The 22,914-nt window shown below is 40.8% G+C and overlaps 4 protein-coding genes across 6 annotated transcripts; 2 read left to right on the plus strand and 2 right to left on the minus strand.

The window, feature by feature from the left end:
• On the plus strand, positions 1,970 to 3,385 carry LOC8081715 (probable histone H2A.1). The gene is made up of 2 exons (XM_002460778.2): positions 1,970 to 2,250; positions 2,908 to 3,385. The coding sequence occupies exons 1-2, from the start codon at positions 2,062 to 2,064 to the stop codon at positions 3,121 to 3,123; spliced, it is 405 nt and encodes a 134-aa protein (XP_002460823.1). The 5' UTR covers positions 1,970 to 2,061; the 3' UTR covers positions 3,124 to 3,385.
• Positions 5,599 to 6,675, plus strand: LOC8081716 (probable histone H2A.2). Its single transcript, XM_002460779.2, has 2 exons — positions 5,599 to 5,927; positions 6,184 to 6,675. The coding sequence occupies exons 1-2, from the start codon at positions 5,739 to 5,741 to the stop codon at positions 6,400 to 6,402; spliced, it is 408 nt and encodes a 135-aa protein (XP_002460824.1). The 5' UTR covers positions 5,599 to 5,738; the 3' UTR covers positions 6,403 to 6,675.
• Positions 7,280 to 13,077, minus strand: LOC8081717 (formin-like protein 11). Of its 3 annotated transcripts, none has more exons than XM_021453644.1 (7): positions 12,957 to 13,077; positions 12,287 to 12,862; positions 10,797 to 11,433; positions 9,845 to 10,532; positions 9,552 to 9,751; positions 8,918 to 9,153; positions 7,280 to 8,671 (listed from the first exon to the last, which is right to left on the minus strand). In XM_021453644.1, the coding sequence occupies exons 2-7, from the start codon at positions 12,410 to 12,412 to the stop codon at positions 7,835 to 7,837; spliced, it is 2,724 nt and encodes a 907-aa protein (XP_021309319.1). In that variant the 5' UTR covers positions 12,413 to 12,862; positions 12,957 to 13,077; the 3' UTR covers positions 7,280 to 7,834. The 3 variants fall into 3 exon arrangements, with proteins under 3 accessions (XP_021309319.1, XP_021309320.1, XP_002462976.1); XM_021453645.1 differs by having other exon boundaries at positions 10,797 to 11,208; positions 11,290 to 11,433; positions 12,287 to 13,074; XM_002462931.2 differs by having other exon boundaries at positions 12,287 to 13,075.
• LOC8084091 (mitochondrial import inner membrane translocase subunit TIM17-2) lies at positions 13,488 to 16,309 on the minus strand. Its single transcript, XM_002462932.2, has 2 exons — positions 15,696 to 16,309; positions 13,488 to 13,876 (listed from the first exon to the last, which is right to left on the minus strand). Exons 1-2 carry the CDS (start codon positions 16,243 to 16,245, stop codon positions 13,827 to 13,829), a joined length of 600 nt encoding a protein of 199 aa, XP_002462977.2. The 5' UTR covers positions 16,246 to 16,309; the 3' UTR covers positions 13,488 to 13,826.

Here is a 22,914-nt window from a genome sequence, read left to right on the forward strand (position 1 = left end):
TAACTTATTTGATGATAATGTTTGTGAAATACTAACACACATGCATAATGGTGGTGAACACTTGGTGGTGTTAGCGTATTTGCAAAGGAGGTGGAGTTCTTAGGGTAGAGACGAATTTGGGTTCCTGTCTCCCTCCCGCCGAGCTTGCGAGGCAGGATTCAACGCTTTCGAAAAAATGAAATGCATATTTTTTACTACGCAGGAGATTTTTTTTGGAAAAATCACGCGAGTGTTTTTTATTGAGAAACACTCGTCGAACGCTGGATCAGATAGCGTCGAACAGTTGAGGCCACGTTCGATGAGTGCAGCGCAGTAAGGCACAAACAGTTGAGTGCGTCTTAGCGTCTCACGAGTTCGCGTTGGACGCGGCTCCAATAATATTCTTGTGGCCGGTGATTTGTTGATGTCAGCAAGCGAGTGAGCGATTGAGCTTTTGTGGCTGTGAGCGTCATACGCTAGAGAGCGTTCGGTGAGAACGCGTGAGACGCGTCCGACGATGCACGTTTGCAAACCTCTCTAAGTAGCGCCCGACATGAGGTGGTACGTTCGATGTCGAGCATCTGACATGTCTGATGCTCTTGTTTCCTAAGTTTTAACGTTCTAGTGATTGTTGGCAATCAACGGTGCACGTTCAAAGTTGTACACATGGTACGCGAGGCACGCGAACGTTAGACGCTCTGTGACGGGGTGGCGTCGGAGCGTCCGACGCCCCTGCAAAAAGCCTAACAGCTAGTTTTCGAGTCATCCTCTTTAAATAGAAGGTGGTCGGCCTTGGGGGTTTCACTCTTGCATCTTTGAACACTTGAGACATAATTTGAGCTAAAGAACACTCCCTCCACTCATCTCTCTGCTTGATTGCTAATCCTAGTGAGATCCAAGTGCATTGTTTAGTGAGTTGCATCTAGTGACACTTGATCCTTAAGTTTGCTGTGGATTTCTGTTACTCTTGGGTGTTTTCCGACAATCTAGACGGCGTGGAGCAGCGGAGAATCATAATTGGCTACTCTAGTGAATTGCTCGTGGCTTGGAGGATCACCGGAGTGGATGTGCGGTACCCGCTGAGAGTTTGGCTTGAATTGCCAATTAGCTCGTGATCCATCAAATGGGTATATCGCCACATTAAGGACTAGCTTGCCGAGAAACAAGTTAACCTCGGTAAAAAATCGTGTGTTATCTCGTGCTGAGGATTCTCTATTGTGATTGTGTTTGTAATTCATTGGATATATCTCTTCTCTACAACGTCAGTATAATAATCATTCTTTATTCTTTTACTTACTTGCTTACCTTGCTAATTGTTTAGCTTAATTTTTGTTTAGAGTAGAGCTCTTGTGTAGCCTTCTCTTATTGTTGTGGTTTAGCGTTTAACCTTAGCCTTGTACTAAATTATTTAGGTAGCTTGCATAGCTTGGTTGAGGTAGTACTAAAATTGCTTCGCCATTTGTTTTATTAACTCACTTGTATAGTAACGTTTGTAGAAATTTTAAATAGACTATTCACTAAAAATCTCGGACTTGCTGTATAAGTTGATCATGCTGTAACCCGACGTATCAAATCTATATCTCTTATAAAGATAAACTTCATACATGTGCTTCAAAATTCGATTTGACAGAGAATTTTGAATTTTTTTACGTCCGCATGAATGTGCACGGAGTCAAAATGCTAGACACTGACAAGTGGTCCACACCAGTGACACGTCACCGATCCGGCGATTTCCGCTCTGCGCGCGCGTTTGCCGACGCGGAACCGCGCAAACGAAACGAAACGAGCCCTCGCGCGCCACGCCGCCTCCACCGCCTCGCGCCGCTTCCGGATCGCGGACCTGCGACCCGCGCCCACCCCACGCATCCGCCGTCCGCGCGAACGCATCCGACGGCTCCCCACCCACGATCCGCGTGATCGACTCCCATTGGCTGGCCCCGTGGCCCCACGCCCCTATATATATCGCCCCCCGCACCGGACAGCCTCTCATCTCCCGCGACCCGCGCGCCGCAGCCTCCCGTTTCAATCAATTCCTCCAGCGCAAGCCGTCTCGTCGTCGTCGTCGTCCGGTCGTGAGGAGAGATGGCGGGCCGTGGCAAGGCGATCGGCGCTGGCGCCGCGAAGAAGGCGACGTCGAGGAGCTCCAAGGCCGGGCTCCAGTTTCCCGTCGGCAGGATTGCCAGGTTCCTCAAGGCCGGCAAGTACGCCGAGCGCGTCGGCGCCGGCGCCCCCGTCTACCTCGCCGCCGTCCTCGAGTACCTCGCCGCTGAGGTTCGTGCCCCGTTGTCCTTTTTCCCTCCCTTCTTGTTGCGCTTGGCTTCGTGTCCGTGTTGATGCCGTCTCGATCTGGTTGTTTCGCCCTGGGCGATTGTTCCTAGATCTGAATCGAATCGTCTCCTGGATTTGTTGCATTGTAATTTGAAAAGGCTTACGGCACTGGGTCTCAATTATTTGCTCGGAAAACACCAGGCCTTGTTTAGTTCCGAAAAATTTTGGGAAATAGACACTGTAGCGCACTTTCGTTTGTATTTGATAAATATTGTCGTCTAACTAGGCTCAAAAGATTCGTCTTATCAATTTCGACCAAACTGTGCAATTAGTTTTTATTTTTGTTTATATTTAATACTTCATGTATGTGTCTAAAGATTCGATGTGACGGGAAATGTGAACTAAACAAGGCCTTACATTTTATCAACTAGTAATTGTTAACATGTGCTCATGTAGAAATCAGAAATATATGGTGAATGGCAATTAAATCGACTCGTCTGCTCTATCAGTTGCATTGTAATACTGTAATATATCTTTGGATTCTGAAGTTTAAGAAATAATTGCAATGTTGAACATTAAACCTGAGGTATATGCGAAGGTTGTGGCATTCTGTCTTGTCCCTGCTAACCTATATGTGCGTTCTCTGTGGTGCATCAACAGGTCCTCGAGCTTGCGGGAAACGCCGCGAGGGACAACAAGAAAACCCGCATCGTGCCTCGCCACATCCAGCTTGCCGTGCGCAACGACGAGGAGCTGACCAAGCTTCTGGGCGGCGCCACCATCGCGAGCGGTGGCGTGATGCCCAACATCCACCAGCACCTGCTCCCCAAGAAGGCTGCCTCGTCCAAGGCCAGCGTCGACGACGACGACAACTGAGTCTCCCCGCCGCGGATGGGACTCGAGGGCCGTCTTGTTTCGTAGGATTAGCAGGCTGTTGGCTTTGATTTCTTGGAGAGCTCGATGTGCTGGGAAGCAGAAGTAGGAGAGGGTCACAATAGTTTCTTGGGTTGGTTGGTTCCCTAGATTCTTTGCAATGGGATGTGAATACGGCTAAGTTTTTGGGTTGTGAAACTCAGGGATGTACGCCAGATAATTTAAACGTTGAAGAAGAAATGGAAGGGGGTTAAAGTTTGAACAATCCTTTGTGATGTGTGATCTCGATGTCTTATTTGCATTCCTATTCAGAACTTGTGCCTGCGTTCGCTTCTGTTCACAGCTGCAGCTGGCTCCGTTGGGATCTTTGGCGCTAGTGTATCCAGAGCAGTTGTGGTATCTGATCTGCAAGTCGATTGATTTTGCCGTATCACAGTGCTACATTGTTTTCTTTGAGATGGCAAACTCGATGCGATTCTGATGTTTTTATCGATAAATTTAACTAAACTAATGGGCTAGTTGACATCCAATAGATTCTAAAGAAACCCGCCAAAGTGCCCGTGAAAACTGAATCAGTCACAGGCGTGCCGTTGTGAAGCTGACGCTAGGAGAAAATGTTCCGTTTGTGTAGGTGAGCTCATGCGCATCCACATCCGGGTCTCAGGCCTTTAGTTCATCCAAAAATAAAAAAACTTCTCTGTCAAATATATGATATATGTATAAAGTATTAAATATAAATGAAAATAAAAACTAATTATCTGAAAATTGTCAGATATTTTTTTAAATCTAACAATTAGATAATAATTATCAAATAAAAATAAAATCATTACCGTATCCTAAATCAAAAAATTCGGACCTAAACAATGCCATTCTGCACCGAGCTTCAGCAGTTGCATCGCATCTCGAGCACCTGCCCTACTTTTTTTTTGGAAAGGGTTGTACTCTGAATTTAGGCCTTGTTTAGTTGGCAAAAATTTTAGTTTTGGGTATCGTAGCATTTTCGTTTGTTTATGGCAAATATTGTCCAATCATAGACTAATTAGGATCATAAGATTCATCTCGTGATTCACAGGCAAAGTGTGTAATTAGTTTTTGTTTTTATTTAAATTTAATACTTAATGCATGTGTCGCAAGATTCGATATGATATGGAATCTTGAAATTTTTTTGGAACTAAACAAGGCCTTAGTAGCATGTTAAGTGCAACAGATTGACTTCATTTTTTTTTTTTGGCTGCGGAAGGGTTCACAAATTTTGTAGTTCTACAAAAATCCGAAATATCGGAATATTTATGAACTCAAGGATTAAGAACTATGGGTACGATTGGTTGACCTCCAGACTTGTGCAATTTGATAATGTTTAGTTGTCTTCATAAGCTCTTATGTAGGCTTGTATAGTGCTCAAATGGACCTATGCAGCATTAGGTAGTACATTTAATTTTAAAATGCTAGACAATGCATATTTATATAAACCGATTGACAAAAACATATATTTGAATTCTACACCTTTACTAAAATTATGAGACCTCTAAAACTAGTTTCAATGGAGGGTTTCATATTTCATTTTCCAACACGTCATATTTTAGAAAAGTGCAAAAGAGTTTTGTCAACATAAAATTCTTATAATCTCTCTCTTCGTTAATATGGTGCCACATCAGCATATTTAATGTCTATGAAACTTCGATAAAATCTCATTGAGAGTGGTCTAATAGAACATACAAGGTGATTGCATGCAATAAAATGTAAACAAACAAACAAACATACATAGGCCTTGTTTAGTTCGCAAAAATTTTCAAGATTCCCTGTCACATCGAATCTTTGATCGCATACATGAAGTATTAAATATAGACGAAAATAAAAATTAATTACACAGTTTACTTGTAATTTGTGAAATGAATATTTTGAGCCTAGTTACTTCGTGATTGGATAATGTTTGTCAAATAAAAACGAAAGTGCTACAGTAGCCAAAAACCACACTTTTTGCGAACTGAACAAGGCCATAATTTTATTGGACTTGGTTTGTCTATGCATGACAACCAAACACAATGATCTATATATTATTGCAAAAAAAAAAGATCTTATTGCATCGATAATCTGCAGCAGGGAACTGGTATGAATGGAGTGAGTTGAGTAGCCTAAATGTGTCCAATTGTTACCGCAGAACTTGTAATTTGTAAACTAGAAAAACAGAGGGCCAAAGCCGAAAACTTGTGCTCATACAAATAGGACCAACTGACCAGCAGGCCGAAATTGACGAGCAAGAGAAAGAAAACTCCGAGGCCCACGACCCGGTGGTTCCCGTGGGGCCCACGATCCGGACGAAACGCTGTGGCGGCAAAACCAAAACCAACCCTCCACCGCACGGCACTCTTTCTCCAAGCCCCATCGGACGGTTACGATCGATCCCCCACCGAGCCACGTCACCGATCCGCGCCCTCCCGCCCCATTGGCTACCCGTAGCTATATAAGACAACCACCCACCGCATCCCGTCCTTACGCACTCGTCCTGTGTGTCCGTCCTCCCACCACCACCGCACGCTCCGCGCTTTCGCTTTCTCCCGTCTTCCCAAGCCTTCGCTTCGCTTCGCTTCTCGCTGCGGATCCCCTCTCTGTTTCTAGCCATGGCCGGGAGAGGTAAGGCGATCGGCTCGGGCGCCGCCAAGAAGGCCATGTCCAGGAGCTCCAAGGCCGGGCTCCAGTTCCCTGTCGGAAGGATCGCCAGGTTCCTCAAGGCCGGCAAGTACGCCGAGAGGGTCGGCGCCGGCGCCCCGGTCTACCTCGCTGCCGTGCTCGAGTATCTCGCTGCTGAGGTAAAGAAGACTTCCAATTTTGCGGCTATAGTCTTCGATTTGGTTTTGAGTACTGAAAAATTTGGGTCACCGGGGTTTCCTCTTTTTTCTTTTATTTAATATAAATTGGGGGTTAATTGACGAAATTACTTGGATTTGAAGTACAATAATTGTTGGATTTTGGCTAAACATTCAAATTTAGGCGGTCTATTTCCTAGTATCTATCGAACCAGTGAGAATTTTGAGTAATCGTTGGGTTCTCTCCCTGTTCGTGCAGGTTCTCGAGCTGGCCGGGAACGCGGCTCGTGACAACAAGAAGACCCGCATCGTTCCGCGCCACATCCAGCTCGCCGTCCGCAACGACGAGGAGCTCTCCCGCCTGCTGGGCACGGTGACCATCGCTAGCGGCGGTGTCATGCCCAACATCCATAACCTGCTGCTCCCCAAGAAGTCCGGCGGCGGTAGCGCCAAGGCTGCTGCTGGTGATGAGGACTAGATCCCTGACCACGCCTTTCTTCCGGTGGTGGCACTTCCTGTGGGTGCGGCCGTATCAACTTGTGCTTGTGTAGTAGTACGTTCTAGACTTGCCTTAGGTGTTGTGTTGGGGGATGTGTTCCTGTGTACCGCTGCTAAACTAGGTTACTCTTGTGCTTGCTAAGGATTAGTTCTGTATTTGTTGCTATAAACGGTGCATCCTTTGGATGACTGGTTGATCAAACCTGGTATTCCAATTTACAGTTTGTGTTGGATGGGTTCAAATTTTTGGTCAGTCCAGTTGAAAATTCTGAAATGTTGTGCTGTGCAGTTTTGAAATTCATTTCTGAGATTGCCATCGGATCATTGGAAGGATATGGTGACCTCTGCTATGTGGATTTGATGTATCAACTATTGGTGATTGTGCATGTGAATGTGCGTTCATTCAGTCACTCCCAATCTCAGACGTGAATTTCGGGACTGCAGCAAAGACTTCAATCTGAAAGTGCTTTGACATGAAAATGTGGGCTGTGATCTGAAAGGAAGCTGTTAGATTGTTGCATGTTTCATGATGCACAATGAAGTTTTATGCGGGCAGTTCTGAATTTTTGCTCGAGATTTCACTTACCCCGAAAATTTAAACCGGAAACATTTGTTGATTGACATCCAATTTGCGAACACTTGGTTATGGTTACGGCCTGCAATTTGCGAACATGGGCATATTTTCAGTCCTCTAAGCTCTAGTCTTCTAGATGGATAAAGCCAAGAACAGACTACCCTGAAGTTTTTTCACCAAGATTAGGCTCTCAAGTTCTGTATTTCCTCTCAGAACAAGGCTAATTAGAGGATTAGCACAGATCTTGGCTTGAGTTAGCTGGGGATCATTCAGCCGCAGCAACTGCATAAATGATGGAACAAACTTCTTGTTACACTTTGTGTTGGTTTGTTTGCAAGGGTATTGTGAAATTACAAACAAAGCCATCGGATTCACAAGTCTGCGCTGCATTTCTCTGTGTTTTGTGTTTTGTACAATGGTACATTTGTACAGTGAACAGAAGAACAGTATTAGTCAGACTACCTCCTGCATTTACACCGGCTCTAAACTAGAGTCAGTTTTCTTCCATTTCCTTTGAATTGCCCATTTTCCTCCAGTCACCTTTCAGATAGGTGCTGTCTCGACCATGATCATCCTTCTTGCTCGATGGGATAGAGTGCCAAACAACCCCCTTGGCCAAGAATGCCAGATCAGGTCTGATGATTTGCCATTACCAACACAACAGTGTGTAAAGTCAGGCCAGGTGCCCAGGTTTCCCAATTTGATTGTCGATCAGTGAATGGCCAAAATAGCGTTGATTAATCATTCCCCATCAACTTTCATTTATTTTGTATCACCGCACTATTGTTTGGAAGGGTCCATTCAGTGCACTTTGGAGGGGAAGACAACCGGTTCCTTGCTAATCGTCTTCATCAGAGCTTGAGCTTGAACTGTCTGTCCTTTGGTCTTGAATTGCTGGGAATAGCTTGCGCCTGGGATCATTGAAAGATGCTTGGGGTGGTTGAGGGGTCTTTGTTTTCTTTGGAGCCACTTTTGATGCTTCTTTCACTTCTTTGCAAACCTTCTCCAGCATTGCAAGGAAATCTCGCACTACCACAAACAACCGCAGGCCCTCGTCTTTCCCTGTACTCCCATGGAAATAATCAACAGTGCCCCGGACCAAGGACCGTATTTTCTTCTCTTCCTCTAGCAACAAAGCAACATCAGTTTGAGACTGCTCTGCGAAATGCTTCAGCTTGTGGTGAAACCTGCTGTCTTCATCCAGACTTTTCATGCTCGTGTTAAGGAATTCTTTGGTTTTGCCAAGCTTGTGGCCAAGGCTTGCTACTGACATTGTCAATTGATCTGCATCCAGGATTGCTGCCTTCCTGACATTTTGTAGCTCATCACCTAAATTGGATACAACTTTCAGCCCAAGTTGTTTGTAATCATCTTCAGTTTGCATATTATTACCGTCAGTATCATTGGCATCCACACTGGATACACTACAATCCTGCTTTTTTGCAGCCCTTGTAGCACGGATACCTTCAGAACGAATGATTTCTTGAACTACAAAATGCAGAAGTGTTGTCTTCCCATCAGTTCCTTTGACATCAGATAACTTAAGGAGCGTGTCAAGTTTAAAAGCCTGAGCTCCTCCACGGAATGTGCCGACATTCATCCGGTTTCCTGTTTTAAGGACCGCTTCAAGCAGCTTCAAGAAAAGTCGGCTGTTTTTAAGCTCTTGGCAAGCCACCTGATCAGGAAATGCCAAGAAAGCACCGATCAGAACATTGATCAATATAAAGAGTAGAGTTTGGAAGGAGCTTATGCAAGTTGTCTCAACTACATATTAGCTAAAGTAAAAAAAATCAATATCCACTCCTACAGGTGTGCACAAATAGTGAGCAAAAGAATCAGTCTAAGAAAACAAAAATAAAATTAATACATCAGTGTCATATATAATGTATAAATTGAGAGGTTACAATGAATGTGTTATTACCTCTAAAGTAGCAAAAGAATGTTTCACATTTGAAGCTTCCTCTGGTAGATTGGACATGAAAAGTAATGCATCCAAGCGTTGGAAAATATATGGAATATCAATAATTGCTTTTAGGAATTGCTCTGCAGGACCAAGCTGAGACAGTTCCCCAGTGTACAGTCGAAGCCTAAGCTCCTCATCATTGCTTGGGGTCCACTTTAGTAGGGTGTCTATCAAGTCCGGTGGAAGTTCATTTCCTACAAATTAGCAAGGGCAGTGGGTGAAATAAAATACAGCGATGGGAAACAGTATATCTCAGAGGAACCATTTTGGTCGCATATGAAAAGATGGATGTTTGATATTTGGAAAATGAGCTAACACCTTAGCTCAGAAAAAAGAGATTAGTCTCTAATATTTATATTTAGGTTATGAAGGTGAGGTCAAATTAATATAGTCATGTAGCAATGCCACTATATCCAATATTACAAGAGAAGTTCTAAACCAGAAGATGGAGAAATTAAACATCATTGCAGCATAAGTGAATACTATTATTTTTTTTTTAGAAAAAACTGTAGAATAAATATGCAGTTACAAGACTATGCATTAAGAGACCTATGCATGTAAATGATCAGTAATGGCAGAAAACCGATTTTACCTTCCTTAACTGCACTACATACTTCCTCTGGTGAAACACTCAAAGCCCTTAATGATATCGCAAGGTTCTGTGCCTTCTTAGGGTCAAGTATCCTCACAAACTGAGGAACATCCTTAGATAATAAATCTTTCTTGCCATCACCGCCTGTTTTGTCCACAGAGTTATAACCAAAAAGGCTTTCCATCTTACCCTCATTAAACCTGCGGACCATTATAGGTAACTGGTGTGATATACTGATATTGCAACATTGAGCTAGCCGAGGTAAATAACTGTAAAGGGATCGATAAACTTACTGGAACGATCCAGACTTGAGGTGATCCCACACCATAGACTGATTAGCATGTGCTGTTACTTTATCCCAAAAGAAGGGCTTTAGCTTTGTTTTAGCTTCATGAGAATTTGCGCCATCATCCATCTTATTGCCTGATTTCTTCATAAGTGGTGGTGGACGCGTTTTCGATGAACCAGGCATTGCTGGTGGTGGTGGGCCGGTAGATTTTGGTGGTGGAGGTGGAGGTGCAGCTTTTGGCTGCGGTGCATCTATTGGTGAAGGTGCAGCTTTTGGAGCAGATGGTGATGAGGATTCAGGGTGAAGAATTGGAGTAGGTTTTGAATGTGGTGTGGGTGCTTGAGGAGTTGATGAGGGAGGAGCCTTCAGAGGTGCAGGTACTTGAGTTGATGAGGGAGGAGCCTTCAGAGGTGCAGGTGCTTGTGGAGTTGATGAGGGAGGGGCCTTCGGAGGTGCAGGGGCTGGAGGTGGTACAGCTGGTGGAGCTGTTGGTCTTGATCCTGGGAAAGAACCAGTAGAAGCAGCCATTGGTTCAGCCAAACTGTTGTACACTGCTGGGGTAACCTCAGTTTTAGAGATTTCTGATGAGCTTTGTTTGACATTGCCATTTTGGCCAGCCTCTGACTTCAGCGGCAGTGCTCCCAGCTTGTTGATATCAATCGGGTTTCCTTGGGAAAACTTAAGAGAAGCAGCTACAAAATAAAGCATGTAAATCAATACTAGAAGACAATGGCACATTACTCCTACATTTTCTTACAAGGATTTGACCAACGGTTACATCATCAATATTTCAATTATGTGATACAAAATTATAATCGTAAGTAAATGTTTAGTACAAAACTAACAGCATCAATTTTGTTGTTGGCCAAAAGTATTGTCCTAATGAAACAAAATGAACACCATAATGTCAAACGGATGCAATACACTGGAGAAAGGTGGGTGGGTGTATTTCATACCAGACAAATTACTCAGGTTCAGATTCACAAGCAGTTTATCATCCCTTACATCAGATGAGGAGCCCTGTTTTGCACGGCAAACACAGCAGCATAAGCATAGAAGAGCTAACAGCGCTATAGCAGACACAGACAAACCAATGAGAGCAGTGGTTGGCATGCCACTGTTATCTTCCTTTTTGGCAGCTGTTTTTTCAGTTTGGGGCACTGTCTTTTCTTTGGGTGTTGTTTCTGATGGAGGAACTGGATTTTTGTCAGGTTTTGTTGAGGACGGTTCCCCTAAAGATGGATTTGATTTCACAGCTGGTGGTGGTGCAGGAGTTGCTGATGCACCAGGAGGTCCTTGAGCCACATCGCTTCTTAACATGGCAATAAGCATTTTGATATAATCAATAGGCAAGTTTTTTGCACTCTCCTGCGCAGCAACAACAAGTGGATGCTTGCTTAAGCAGTTAAGCAAAGTGTTCTTAATTTGTGGAGGCAGTGCTTTGCTGACATTTTCAGTTTCAGGAGAGCTGTCCTTAGTATCTTTTCCAGAGAGCGTACGGAGAATGTCAAATACGTGGTTGTAATTGAAATGTTTTCTAACGTCTTCAAGAGATCCCCTGTCTAGCCCACATGAGGTCCATACATGATCCACCTGTACGCAAAGTAAAATGTCACTATGTCAGTATATGCAAGGAAAGTCTTTCAAGGAATGCTTTCACCATTAATTTATCTTGGAATCATTCTCAATTACTACAAAACTTCCTTCAAAAAAATTACTACAAAACCATGTGAAATATGAATCTAAGGATGTATCTTTCGTGCACTAAACATACATGTATTTTACTAATAGATGATCAAAGTTTATTTTAAAAAAGAAAACCACCCTAGATTATGAAATGGAGGGAACATTTATAAGTTAATCAAACATTAGTACAATAATTACTTATAATAATCACAGTTTTGCTAAGAAACAGCAGTCACAAAATATATATAGCATTATGAAACAAAAATACTGAAGAAGCATTCTGCTGAACCAATGCAGTGATGCACAATATTAGCACAGTAGCGCAAAAAGTAAACGTTACAGTTCTTTTTATTGAAACTTCATCTTATTGACAGTTAAAATCAAGGTGCTGCAGGTGTCCAAGGGCAATATGAAACAAGAATCAGCAAAATCATGGACAAGTTTGAAAATACCCATCAAACTTCAGTGATCTGATAGCTTCTCTTTCAGGCAACATGCATGTCCCTAGATAAGGAAATTGCACACATACACCTCTGTGACGAACTAATACTAAGCTCATCCTATATACTCCATAAAACATTAGGTTCCATTGAGCTTTGAGCAGCCTTGACGACCTCTACATTCCTACCAACAGGGTATCTGATGCATGCCTTGCTCTGAATTTTCATTTGTAACAGAAATACGCCACTCTAGTGAGTAGAACTAAAATATAGGAACCTATAAAAGTTCAATTCAATAAAATAGACAGAAATAAGCTTACCAGATCGTCTACTTCTTTGACAAGGGGCGGTGTCAAGGCTGGCGGTGACAAGTTCTGTGCTGCAACGAGGAGCTGAACGGAGACGAGGCACAGGGCCAGGAGCCATGCGCTCCAACAGTGCCTCATCTTGTCTGCCTCCTACACTACTGCGACCATGTCAATACAGCTGCCCTGGGAAATGCAACAGCAATTCTTCTCCCCCCTCAGAAATTTCTCGGGATGGACATTGGACAACAATTCAGAATTTTGCAACAGCTCCAGAATGCCACCTCCTTCGGGGAATACATGCATGCAGAACGCGTGAAATTGGAGCAACAAGAGAGAGCTTGTGCAACAGACACCTGTAGACGCTCGGAAATGCGCGAGCTCAGGCGAGGAAGCTCAGAAAGAATCACAAACTTGCGGGAATTTCGGGGGCGACCAAGGCAAAGAAGATCGGCATGCAAAGCGAGCAAAACCAGCAATGGAGAGCCCCCTAGCCTCGACTCCCAAATCCGTGAAGAAATTGAGCCGGAGAAATTGGGGGGAAACAAAAATGCAGATAATCCAAGTACAGGAGACCGCGCCAATGTCCCCCTTACCAAAAACAAAAAACAAAAAAAAATTATAGAAAAGTTGCAGCACCAAATCCGCGGCAAAACAAGGAATTTGACGCGCGATTCAGCGCTACCGAGGACGTGGAGGCGATTCCTTTCGCTGCCTGCTCCCTCTTTTCTCGTTGGCGTCTCTCCCCGAAACGGGGGAGGAAGAATGGAAGAGGGAGGAGGGGGGAGGGCGGTGGATCGGTCCCCTTGGAAAATGGGACGACCTTTTGCTACTTATATAATCTAATCCATTCGTGATTTGGCGGATTAAGCAACCCAAATTTGGCCTTCGCGGTTTAGCGTGACCACCGCCCAGCCCAGTAAAGGATTCATGGGCCAAAGTCTGGCCCAGATCTTCCAGCCCAGTAATAACTTTGTAAAGGATTCGTGGGCCAAATTCCGGCCCAGATTGTCGTGTGGCTTGATTGACGGCGGCAACCTGGGCCTCTAGTAACACGGCGGCAACCGTTGGTCAGCCGGCTGCCCGGCTCGGACTGGACGGTCCCGTTGTCATCCTTTTATTTTTCCTTTTTTTTTATTTCTTGTGGAGGACTTGGTTGCACAAATGTTCCAATCCTCTCATTTGCATGGAAAATGACTCAACACTGCTGCATATATTATTGGCTAATTATTTCTTTAGTAGTACTAGAAAATATGTCCATACGTTACAATGAGAAAGGAAAAAAATCTTTACAACTTGGTTGAGAACTCAGTCACTCAGGTGATAATTTGACTTATGGTTATGGCTAATGTCAATTATTTTGAAAATTGACGGCCGGCTCAAGCATGACGCTGACACATAAAATGAGGGGTTGTTTAGTCCAGAGAATTGAAAAGGAATGTCCTAGACAACATCTCTACGTTGGGTCCACCACTGTATCCAACAATCTATTGTCCATCTCATCCCAAAAGGAAAAAGAATTTGTCTCACCGCCCCTACGACTCGCTCGAAATTTCTATCTCTGTTCCATGCCAAAATCTTTGGTGACCCATGACGGTCTTAACTCTGAAAAGAAGGCAATTCATAAGTTTTAAGAATAACCCGTCAGTAACAAAAAAACAGAGCAGACACAACGGAATATATACTTCTAAAATAATGCATAAACCAGGCAACTTTGAACATCCCTTGTCGAAACAAAATGTTAACATCAATCACAGTCATACTGTAGACTGTAGGGTAGAATGAACAAACAGGCACGTCATATGCACACGAAAGGAAACAACATTGGTTTCAGACAGAAAACACAAATGAAACAAACTTGTGCTTACATATTTCAACCTGTCTATTTCTCAGACAGATAGCTGTCAATGCAAGAAAGTCAAAATATCAGTGGCATACCATGTTTATGTTACACATATTATGGAAACTTCATCTTATAACACAGTGGAAACTTGCAGAAGATACAAGTAATCTTAAGGTTCAGACACTAGAACTGAAAATATAGTTCATATGAACAGCAAGTCAGCAACCTTATGTACGTAGAATGCATCTTTAGTGCAGCCAATGCAATGACCAAAGGTTACATAGCCAATAAGCTTTAAAATGTCTAAGAAATCAAATAGCCAAATAGAATGTGTGAATATTATTATCTCCATAACACAAAAGAGCATTGTTTGCAGCTTAGCAGAGGAAAGTCTCAAATTGGTCAGTCAAAAATACATTGGTGTATAGAGCAGAAACCTGATTTTATTCAAGCAAATTGACCTGTCCCCTATATTCCAGCGGCACTAAGTATATATAAATGCTTTCAGATATGTTCTCATCACCGATTTATGTTGTCATCACTGATTCCAAAACAACACAAACAAGAAAATTATAGAATAACTCCACGATCAATATATCTTTGACCAGACCATCCAATGACAAGGTATTATCCTATCAAGATCCACCAAGCATACAACAAAAAAAGTGGTTATCCTGTTTATTTTACAAGCGCCCTTAAATTCTCTTTTACTATTTCTTCTATTTTCTTTTAGTTCTCAAAGATTTCCATTGGTTCTGCGCACAGATATGAGTAAATGACCATAAGAAATTTTAAGAATTTAATAACATGCCAATCTATTCTAATTAAGGACCTACCAGTACCTCAAATTTTATTTACCTTTGGTCCCATATATAAGTCCATTTAAGTTTTTATTACTAAATCAAACCTTTTTAGCTTTTAACACCAGTGTCTAAAAAATCATATAGGTTGAAAGCATTATATTTATGTTAGCAGATTTTTTATGAAACAAACTTTCATATTATGTAACTCTTTTTTATTTAAAACAATGTACTTTTGTAGATGTTGTTAGCAACATCCATGTCAATATCATAATGGACTTATAGGATCATATCATTCTAATACTTTATTCTATATTCTAATATGATTTTCACATTCTAATTTAATATTTCAAATACAACGTTCAATATTTCTATGACAGTGCAATATTGACCTTCCAGATTTTATATAATTATTAAGACACGAAAGCTAAACACTGGGGAATTTCCATCACTGGAACTAAAAGATTGAGGCTCATTATTAATGAATCAATTCGGTTGTTCCTGGTTATTAGTTAGGCAATCATACAAATCGGTTTACTTCATTTAGAACTCTCTCTACTGTGCTGCTCACTAGCAGTAAGATGCATGTGCTGTTCAACTTTTATTTGCATTGCTGAATCCCAGGAAAGATGCATGTGCAGAGCTATTTTGAAAGCACTGATCCCCACAACACTAAACCCACCTCAATGATCAATGGTTCAATACATTTTATAACAAACAGAGAAGAGTATTGCAATTTGTGGAGTCGATCAGGAGCAAAATCAGAATAGAGAAGCAGCACCTTTTTCCCTTGTACCAGACGGAGAAATCTTCAACCACTGTGGGGGTCGGCGGTGTGATGCGTCTACCCAGGGCCTGGGCAGACGGACATTCATCTGCCTGTTTTGAGGGTACAATCTACTCGCATTCACACTTAGGCCCCAATCGAGGGCCAAATCGAGGCCCACGACACCTGGGGCAGCGAGAAGAGCGCAACGCGCCGCGGCACCGGGACCGCCACCCCGGCGCAGCATGCCATGTAGGCCACCTGTGGCGGCGGCGGCGGTGCCGCCGGTCCAGTAGTCGTCTCTCCGAAGCGCGAGCGACGCTGCAATTTCGATGACGGAGAGGAAGATGCAGTATGCGCCGAACCTGCCGGCGACGCTGGGCGCGTTCTGCCGGACAGCGTTGACGGCGCCGGCGAGGCGGGCGCCGCTAGGCGAGGCGCGGAAGCCCTTGACGAAGTGGACGGCGGAGCCGCCCGCCAAGCCCCACGAGAACAAGTCGCCCACGAAGCCGACGTAGCCATAGACAGGGTCCGGGCATATATCGTACGACGGCGTACGGCCCATCGGTTAGCGGCCTGTCCCAGACTCCGGCGGCAGGAAAGCTTCTTCTCGAGGCTTGATGAAGGGATCGTCGATGCGGGCAGCGATTTCTTAATATTAAAATAAGTTAATTATAAAAAAAACCGTATTAACAAGTGCCATACTCGCTCCATATATTTTGAAGTCGTTTTGAAGTCAAACATTAAACATTAAGAATATAAATCATCAATAAATTTTAAATTATTGAGTTTGCAAATATGAAAAATATATGAATAAATTTGTTTTAAAAAATACTTTTATAAAAGTATACATATATTATTTTTATAAATATTTTTATAAAAATAAGAGATCAAAGTTATGTGTTTGGAGACCATATCGCTCTCCTAAACGACTTCTAAATCCTATATGGAGGAAGTAGATGTATAAAACAACATTGCATAATAGTATATTTATTTAATAATACTTCCTCAGTCCCAAAAAGAGGTATCATTAGTATATAAATATTGATATTAAGAGCTTCTGGTAAATAAATATTTAATCCATCTCAAATATAAGATGATTGATTTTTTTTATATCTAGTTTGACCACTCGTTTTATTCAAATTGTGTAAAGTACCACTTTTTTTATCGTGGCTTGGTTTATTAATAAAAGTTATTCAAAAATAATTTAAATTTGACTGTGTTTACATAAACTTTTTGAATAAGTCGAGGATCAAACTTGGAGTAAAAGAATCAAATATCTTATAATTTGGGGTGGATAGAGTATATTGTATCCATGATACATGCAGAATATCCTCTAAATACTTGAACTTATTTGACCACTATAAAACATGTCCTATAAATCTTATGATTGTTACTCCCTCTATTCTAAATTATAGGTCGTTTTGATTTTTTTATTATATTCATTTTACTATGTGTTTACATACATATAATAATATATCTAGATATATAATAAAATAGATGAAAAAAAAGTTAAAGCGAATGTGAAAAGCCTAGATGATCGTGAATTTGACGTATACATAGATTCAGACAGGTGCGACTCTCTAAAAAGAGAGGCACAATGCGGAAATCTATAACTCTTATAAAGCTAAATCTCACTAGATAAATTCTCTCTTTATGCAAGCTGTTCATATCATTTCTCACTAAGTAGCCCACTAAATATTCTATCTCTCCATGCAAGGTGTCCACATCATTCTCCATGTCATCCCATATTAATTATAAAAAATGACCATGTCATTTATATCATGTGAAATACTTTAAATCTTTAGTGTATTAACATATAAGTTGTGTACATACACTATTTGTTTCATCACCAATTAAATCCTCTATAATGTAACCAAATATTAGTTTTTGTTCTATTAGCTTAGCAAATTTTTTACTAGATCTAATATAATAAAATACATGCAAGTCAAATTCATATATATACATACATAATAGACCAATTAATTCTTCTATAATGTAACCAAATATTAGTTTTTATTCTATTAGCTTAGCAATTTTTTTACTAGATATAATACAATAAAATATATGCAAGTCAAATTCATATGTATACATACATAATAGACTAAATACCATATAGTAATATTATACATATAATAATTTATTTTTAAAAAAATCCCACAGCAACGCGCGGGGAATTCACCAAGTAACTGAAAATAGAGTCAGCACTGCTTAATGCAGATTGAAGCAAATATATTGCCATACTCGATCGGCATTCAGGGCTGTTTATTTTCTCTTTTTAAATTTTAGCCAGCTAAAACTATTTTAGTTACTCTTGAGTAACTAGTAAGACTAAATTATTCTACCTTCTTTTTATTCAGTGTGCTTTAAGTTTAAATGCTAAAGTAACTAAAGTTTACCAAACTAAAATTTAGCAACAGAAGGCCTCAATCTATCGACGCTACCTGCTAGCTTACCGGCCCATATTCATATTTGGCCCACGTCATGGCGTGAAGTTCCAATCGCCGATAGATAGGCTCCCGGAGTCCCGACGTTGCTTTTCATTTTCTTTTTCTTTTTCTTTTTCTTTTTCTTTTTCTTTTTCTTTTTCTTTTTCTTTTGGTTTTCTGCCTGTCAAGATGGCTTCTTTTATTCCTTTTTATTAATGTTTCGAGATTTTATTTTCCTTTAATCGTTTCCTTTCTATATATTACTTCTATTTAAAAATGTCCCTTCATCACCCATTTGTTACTATGGTTTCCTTTGTTTAAAACAGAAGCAATAAAGGCATAGGGATAGCATTCTCTCTTTTATCTATTTTTCCTTTCTTTCCATTTTAAATTGTTGTTTAACTATCGTTTTATATCACTCTATCTTTATTATTTCCATTTCAAATGTCCCATTATTCTGCCCAAATTTTCTTTTTTGTTAGTTCCTTTTTTTATATATTTTTTTATTTTGCTTTGTTTTATCTTTTAGTTATTTTTATATTTTATCGTATTTTTCATGATGCTAAAATATTTTTGTGAACATAGGTCATCTTCCATATTATGCTACATTGTCCCCTAAACATAGAACAAATTTGTTGTCAATCTAAACAAATTCCACCTATCTAGTATGTGACTTTCTTTTCTTGAATTTGAAGCATATTTGTAACAAAAAACTACATATAATTAAGAGAGTCTTGTAGATGACATGCGATATGGTTAATATGGTATTGAAAGCTATAACTATTTAATAAATTCTAATGTCTTTAGACAGGAAAAAAAATCCAAAACTAAAATGTTGCAAATCTTGTTAAGAGATTTAATCTTCTTAGAAATTTCATCTACATCTAGGGATGGAATAGGTGCTCGTTTTCATATGGTTCCGATGAAGGTAAGTTTCTGTATCATATATGAATTTAATTTTAAATTTATTTTAAAACTATACAATAGTTGCCACTGGATAGTTACACTTTGAAATCGGGGAATTTTCAATAAACTGGCAAGGCGACAAGTATTATTTCCATATATATGATATTGTACTGTTTTATCCCCTCCTTCATTCCCACACTATGTATAAGAACATATATGATTTATAGGGTGACAAAGCAAGACCGGCCCTAGTGGTGGTTAGTATGGTGTTGAAAGTTGTAGCAATTTCTAAGCATCTTAAGGAGTCAAATCAAAAGAGGAAAAAAACCTCAAAACTAAAAAGCCATAGATCTCATCATCAAGAGGTACAATTTTCATACAAAAATCATATTAATTTAGTGGATGCCATATAAAAAAGGACGGTGCTATTTTCTTCTAAGGCACGACGATGCTAATCTTGTCACACGAGTATGGGTGGCATAGCAAAATAGAGTTACCACGCTAGCGAGAGTGGCATGTTGGTTTTGACATAGAATATGTGCCGGTAGACCTCATTTTGCGCTACAATGCGTGATGTACATGTGCCACACGCCCACACACCCACACAAACCCATACGCATGACGCGATAGTGATTTTTTTCCTCTTCATTCTGCCTATAGCACAGAAAAAAAGATTATAATCTGCAAATGATTTTTGGACAGGTCATTTTCAAGATATCAGTTAACTTTATTTAATAAATAAAATATAACAAAACCCGAAACCTCACCGGCACATGCGTTCGTTCGTGTGTGTGTGTTTTTTTTTTCAGCAAGGCACATGAGTTTGATGATGATACGAGTGCACCGTGCACGTGAACGACACCTACTGATGGGGACAGACGCTGGTACACGGGCCGCTTCCTCCGGCCCAATCAGGCCTGCTTGTCCTCTGCTGCTGCCGGGAGGGGGGAGAGCAGCGGCAGCTCCAGGACGGACCAGAAGCAGGACCAACTTGGGAGGAAGAAGAGGAAGGTTCAACGGAAGCGCTGCTAACCTGGAAGAGATCGTCTCTCCTTGTAAAAAGAAAAAAAAAGAAGAAGGTTCCAGTATATCCCAACGCGCACGTGTTTAATTGAAGCGCGTTCCATGCCATGCATCGATCTCCTGCCGACTCAGCACATGGCATGCGTCATGTACGTATGAACCCGACCCGGTAGGCTTGCACAGCTAGCTCACATTGCATGATCGATGCATATTGCATGCCCGTCCCAATCCTTGCACCAACACAGCTCAGCGAGCACCGAGAGCACGCATGCAGGCGACGGCTGGCCGTGGCCGGACGCGGACGGGGAAACGGTCGCCCGGAACAAATGGCGCCCCACGCCGTTGCGTTCGGGATGAGGTGCGCGCGCGCGTCATCGGCCCCGCCCCCGCCCGTGTGTGAGCCGCGTCGCCGATGGGCCGTCCGTCGTGGCTTAACGCCTATATACTCCGCGAGTGAGTCCCGCTGCCCGCGCCGGCGAGCGAGATTATTTTGCCTTGCATTGCCAGCATTGCCGTCCGCTGCGGTCACTTTCACCTAGAATGAACCGCTCTGCCTCGCGTGCACGTGCACACAGATATTGTTGCAGTCTCTTGCAGGATGCATACCGTGTCGTCTCGTGGTACTGCACATTTAATCACTAGTATATTTTAGGCAGATATTCCATCACATTGTACTAGCGCAACCTTGTTGTTCGTGTAAAATTTTAGGATGTCGTATAGAGATGTTTTACATGGTTTGCTCGTATATACTAATAAAAAAACTAATTATAGAATTTATGAGTAAACTATAAGACGAATTTATTAAGTCTAATTAATTTATTATTACTATATGTGTTACTGTAGCACTTTATTATAAAATCATTGACTAATTAAGGCCTTGTTTAGATGTATTTTTTTAAAAAAATTGCTACTGTAGCACTTTCGTTTTTTTGTGGCAAATATTGTCCAATCATAGACTAACTAGGGTTAAAATGTTCGTCTCACGCAAAATGTGTAACTAGTTTTTTGTTTTCGTCTATATTTAATGCTTTATGCATGTACCGCAAGATTCGATGTAACGGGAAATCTTGAAAACTCTTTGGTTTTCAGAGGTGAACTAAACAAGGCATAAGCTTAAAACATTTGTCTCGTAGTGCAATTAATTATTTTTAGTCTATATTTAATATTTCATGCATGTGTCCAAGCATTCGATGGAGAGAGGATATAAACTTTTGGAGAGGAACTAAACAGATTTTATCCTCACCAAATCAAACATTTTAAGTTTTGACTAATTTATTTATACAACAAAAAATGTAGTATAGCATCTCCGACGTCAAACTAGTTTCATTAATTTTTTCCAGGACGTGTACTGTATTTCAATAGTGCGTTTATTTAGACTTATACATATGTTAATGTAGTTTTCTAAAACTTTATCAAAATTAGTGAAGTTTGATTTGGAACAAAACTAAACTAAACTATAAATTTGAAACATAATGATACGATGACATTCTCAGGGATACCAAATATAGGAATCATACGTCTGGTGGGGCATGCTATTTTAGTACATATAACAAAAGTGTAGATTTTCCATGATTGGTCATAATAAAAGCAATAATATATTAAAGAAAAGGTACTGTATATATATACAGACACGCCATGATGGCATGGGAGAAAAAACGTTGAACACAAAAGAGGGCGGCGCGATGGATAATTGGATAGGCATGACGATGCCACGCCTGCAGCTAATGATAACCACACGAGCGAACGATGCCATGATCTCCGTTCGGATTCCATCCTCAATCTCCGAAGATATGTTGGGGATCGGATCTGATGAATTATAGCTGACATCTGAGAGATATCACGTCTCATCTGATCCGCTCGGGGGCTGTTCAGTTAGGTGGTGATTTTTTTTTGGATTTTGTCTATCGTAACATTTTGATTTGTATTTCATAATTATTATTAATATTATGGATTAACTAGATTTAAATATTTGTCTTGTAAATAACAGGTAAAATATATAATTAATTATTTTTTATCTATATTTAGTGCTTCATACATGTACCGTAAGATTTGATGTGATGCAAATATTAAAAAACTTTATAAATTTTAATCTTCTATTCGCTTGTCTTATAAGTCGTAATTTTTCTGCTAGCCAACGGTGTTTTTCTCATAATAAATCAGCGAACAGTATTTTCAACCTTGACTTCTCATACCAGCGAACAAGCTTGGTCCATAATAACCATGTCGTTATGGTTAATGTGTGTTTTTAGTAACGGGTTTGTATATTAGGCAACAATGTATGAAAATGATGTGTCTCAAAGAAAGACGATCAAGAGCTTAGAGATAGAGCGTGTTATGTATGAGCGGATTTGGTTGTTAGATCACAATGCAAGAGAAGAATGTGTCTTCGAAATACTATTAAGGACTCAGATTCAAGACTAAGAATAGAGTCAAGTATGGCCACTCGGGTGTTCGCATGGGGGGAATGAGAGCTTATAGCAAAATCGAATCCATAAGGTAGTTGATCTACAAAACCTATCATGGTTCATCTTATTATAGACATAATAAAACAACTACGGCCTTGTTTAGTTCATCTCAAAGATCAAAATTTTTTAAAGATTTCTCGTCACATCAAATCTTGCGGCACATGCATAAAGCATGCATTAAATATAAACAAAAACAAAAATTAATTGTACAACCTATAAATCGCGAGATGAATCTTTTGAGTCTATTAATTCATGATTGGACAATAATTGTTAAATAAAAACGAAAGTGCTACAGTATCTAAACAGAAAAAAATCAAAACTAAACGAGGCCTACATCACACTTTCTCGCAACCTGATTAATTTTATCTGAACCTTTTCGGCTTCGTGAAGAAGCTGTCCCCAAAGCCTAAT

The sequence above is a fragment of the Sorghum bicolor genome, chromosome 2 (genome assembly GCF_000003195.3).
Source record: "Sorghum bicolor cultivar BTx623 chromosome 2, Sorghum_bicolor_NCBIv3, whole genome shotgun sequence".
Taxonomy (NCBI): Eukaryota; Viridiplantae; Streptophyta; class Magnoliopsida; order Poales; family Poaceae; genus Sorghum; species Sorghum bicolor.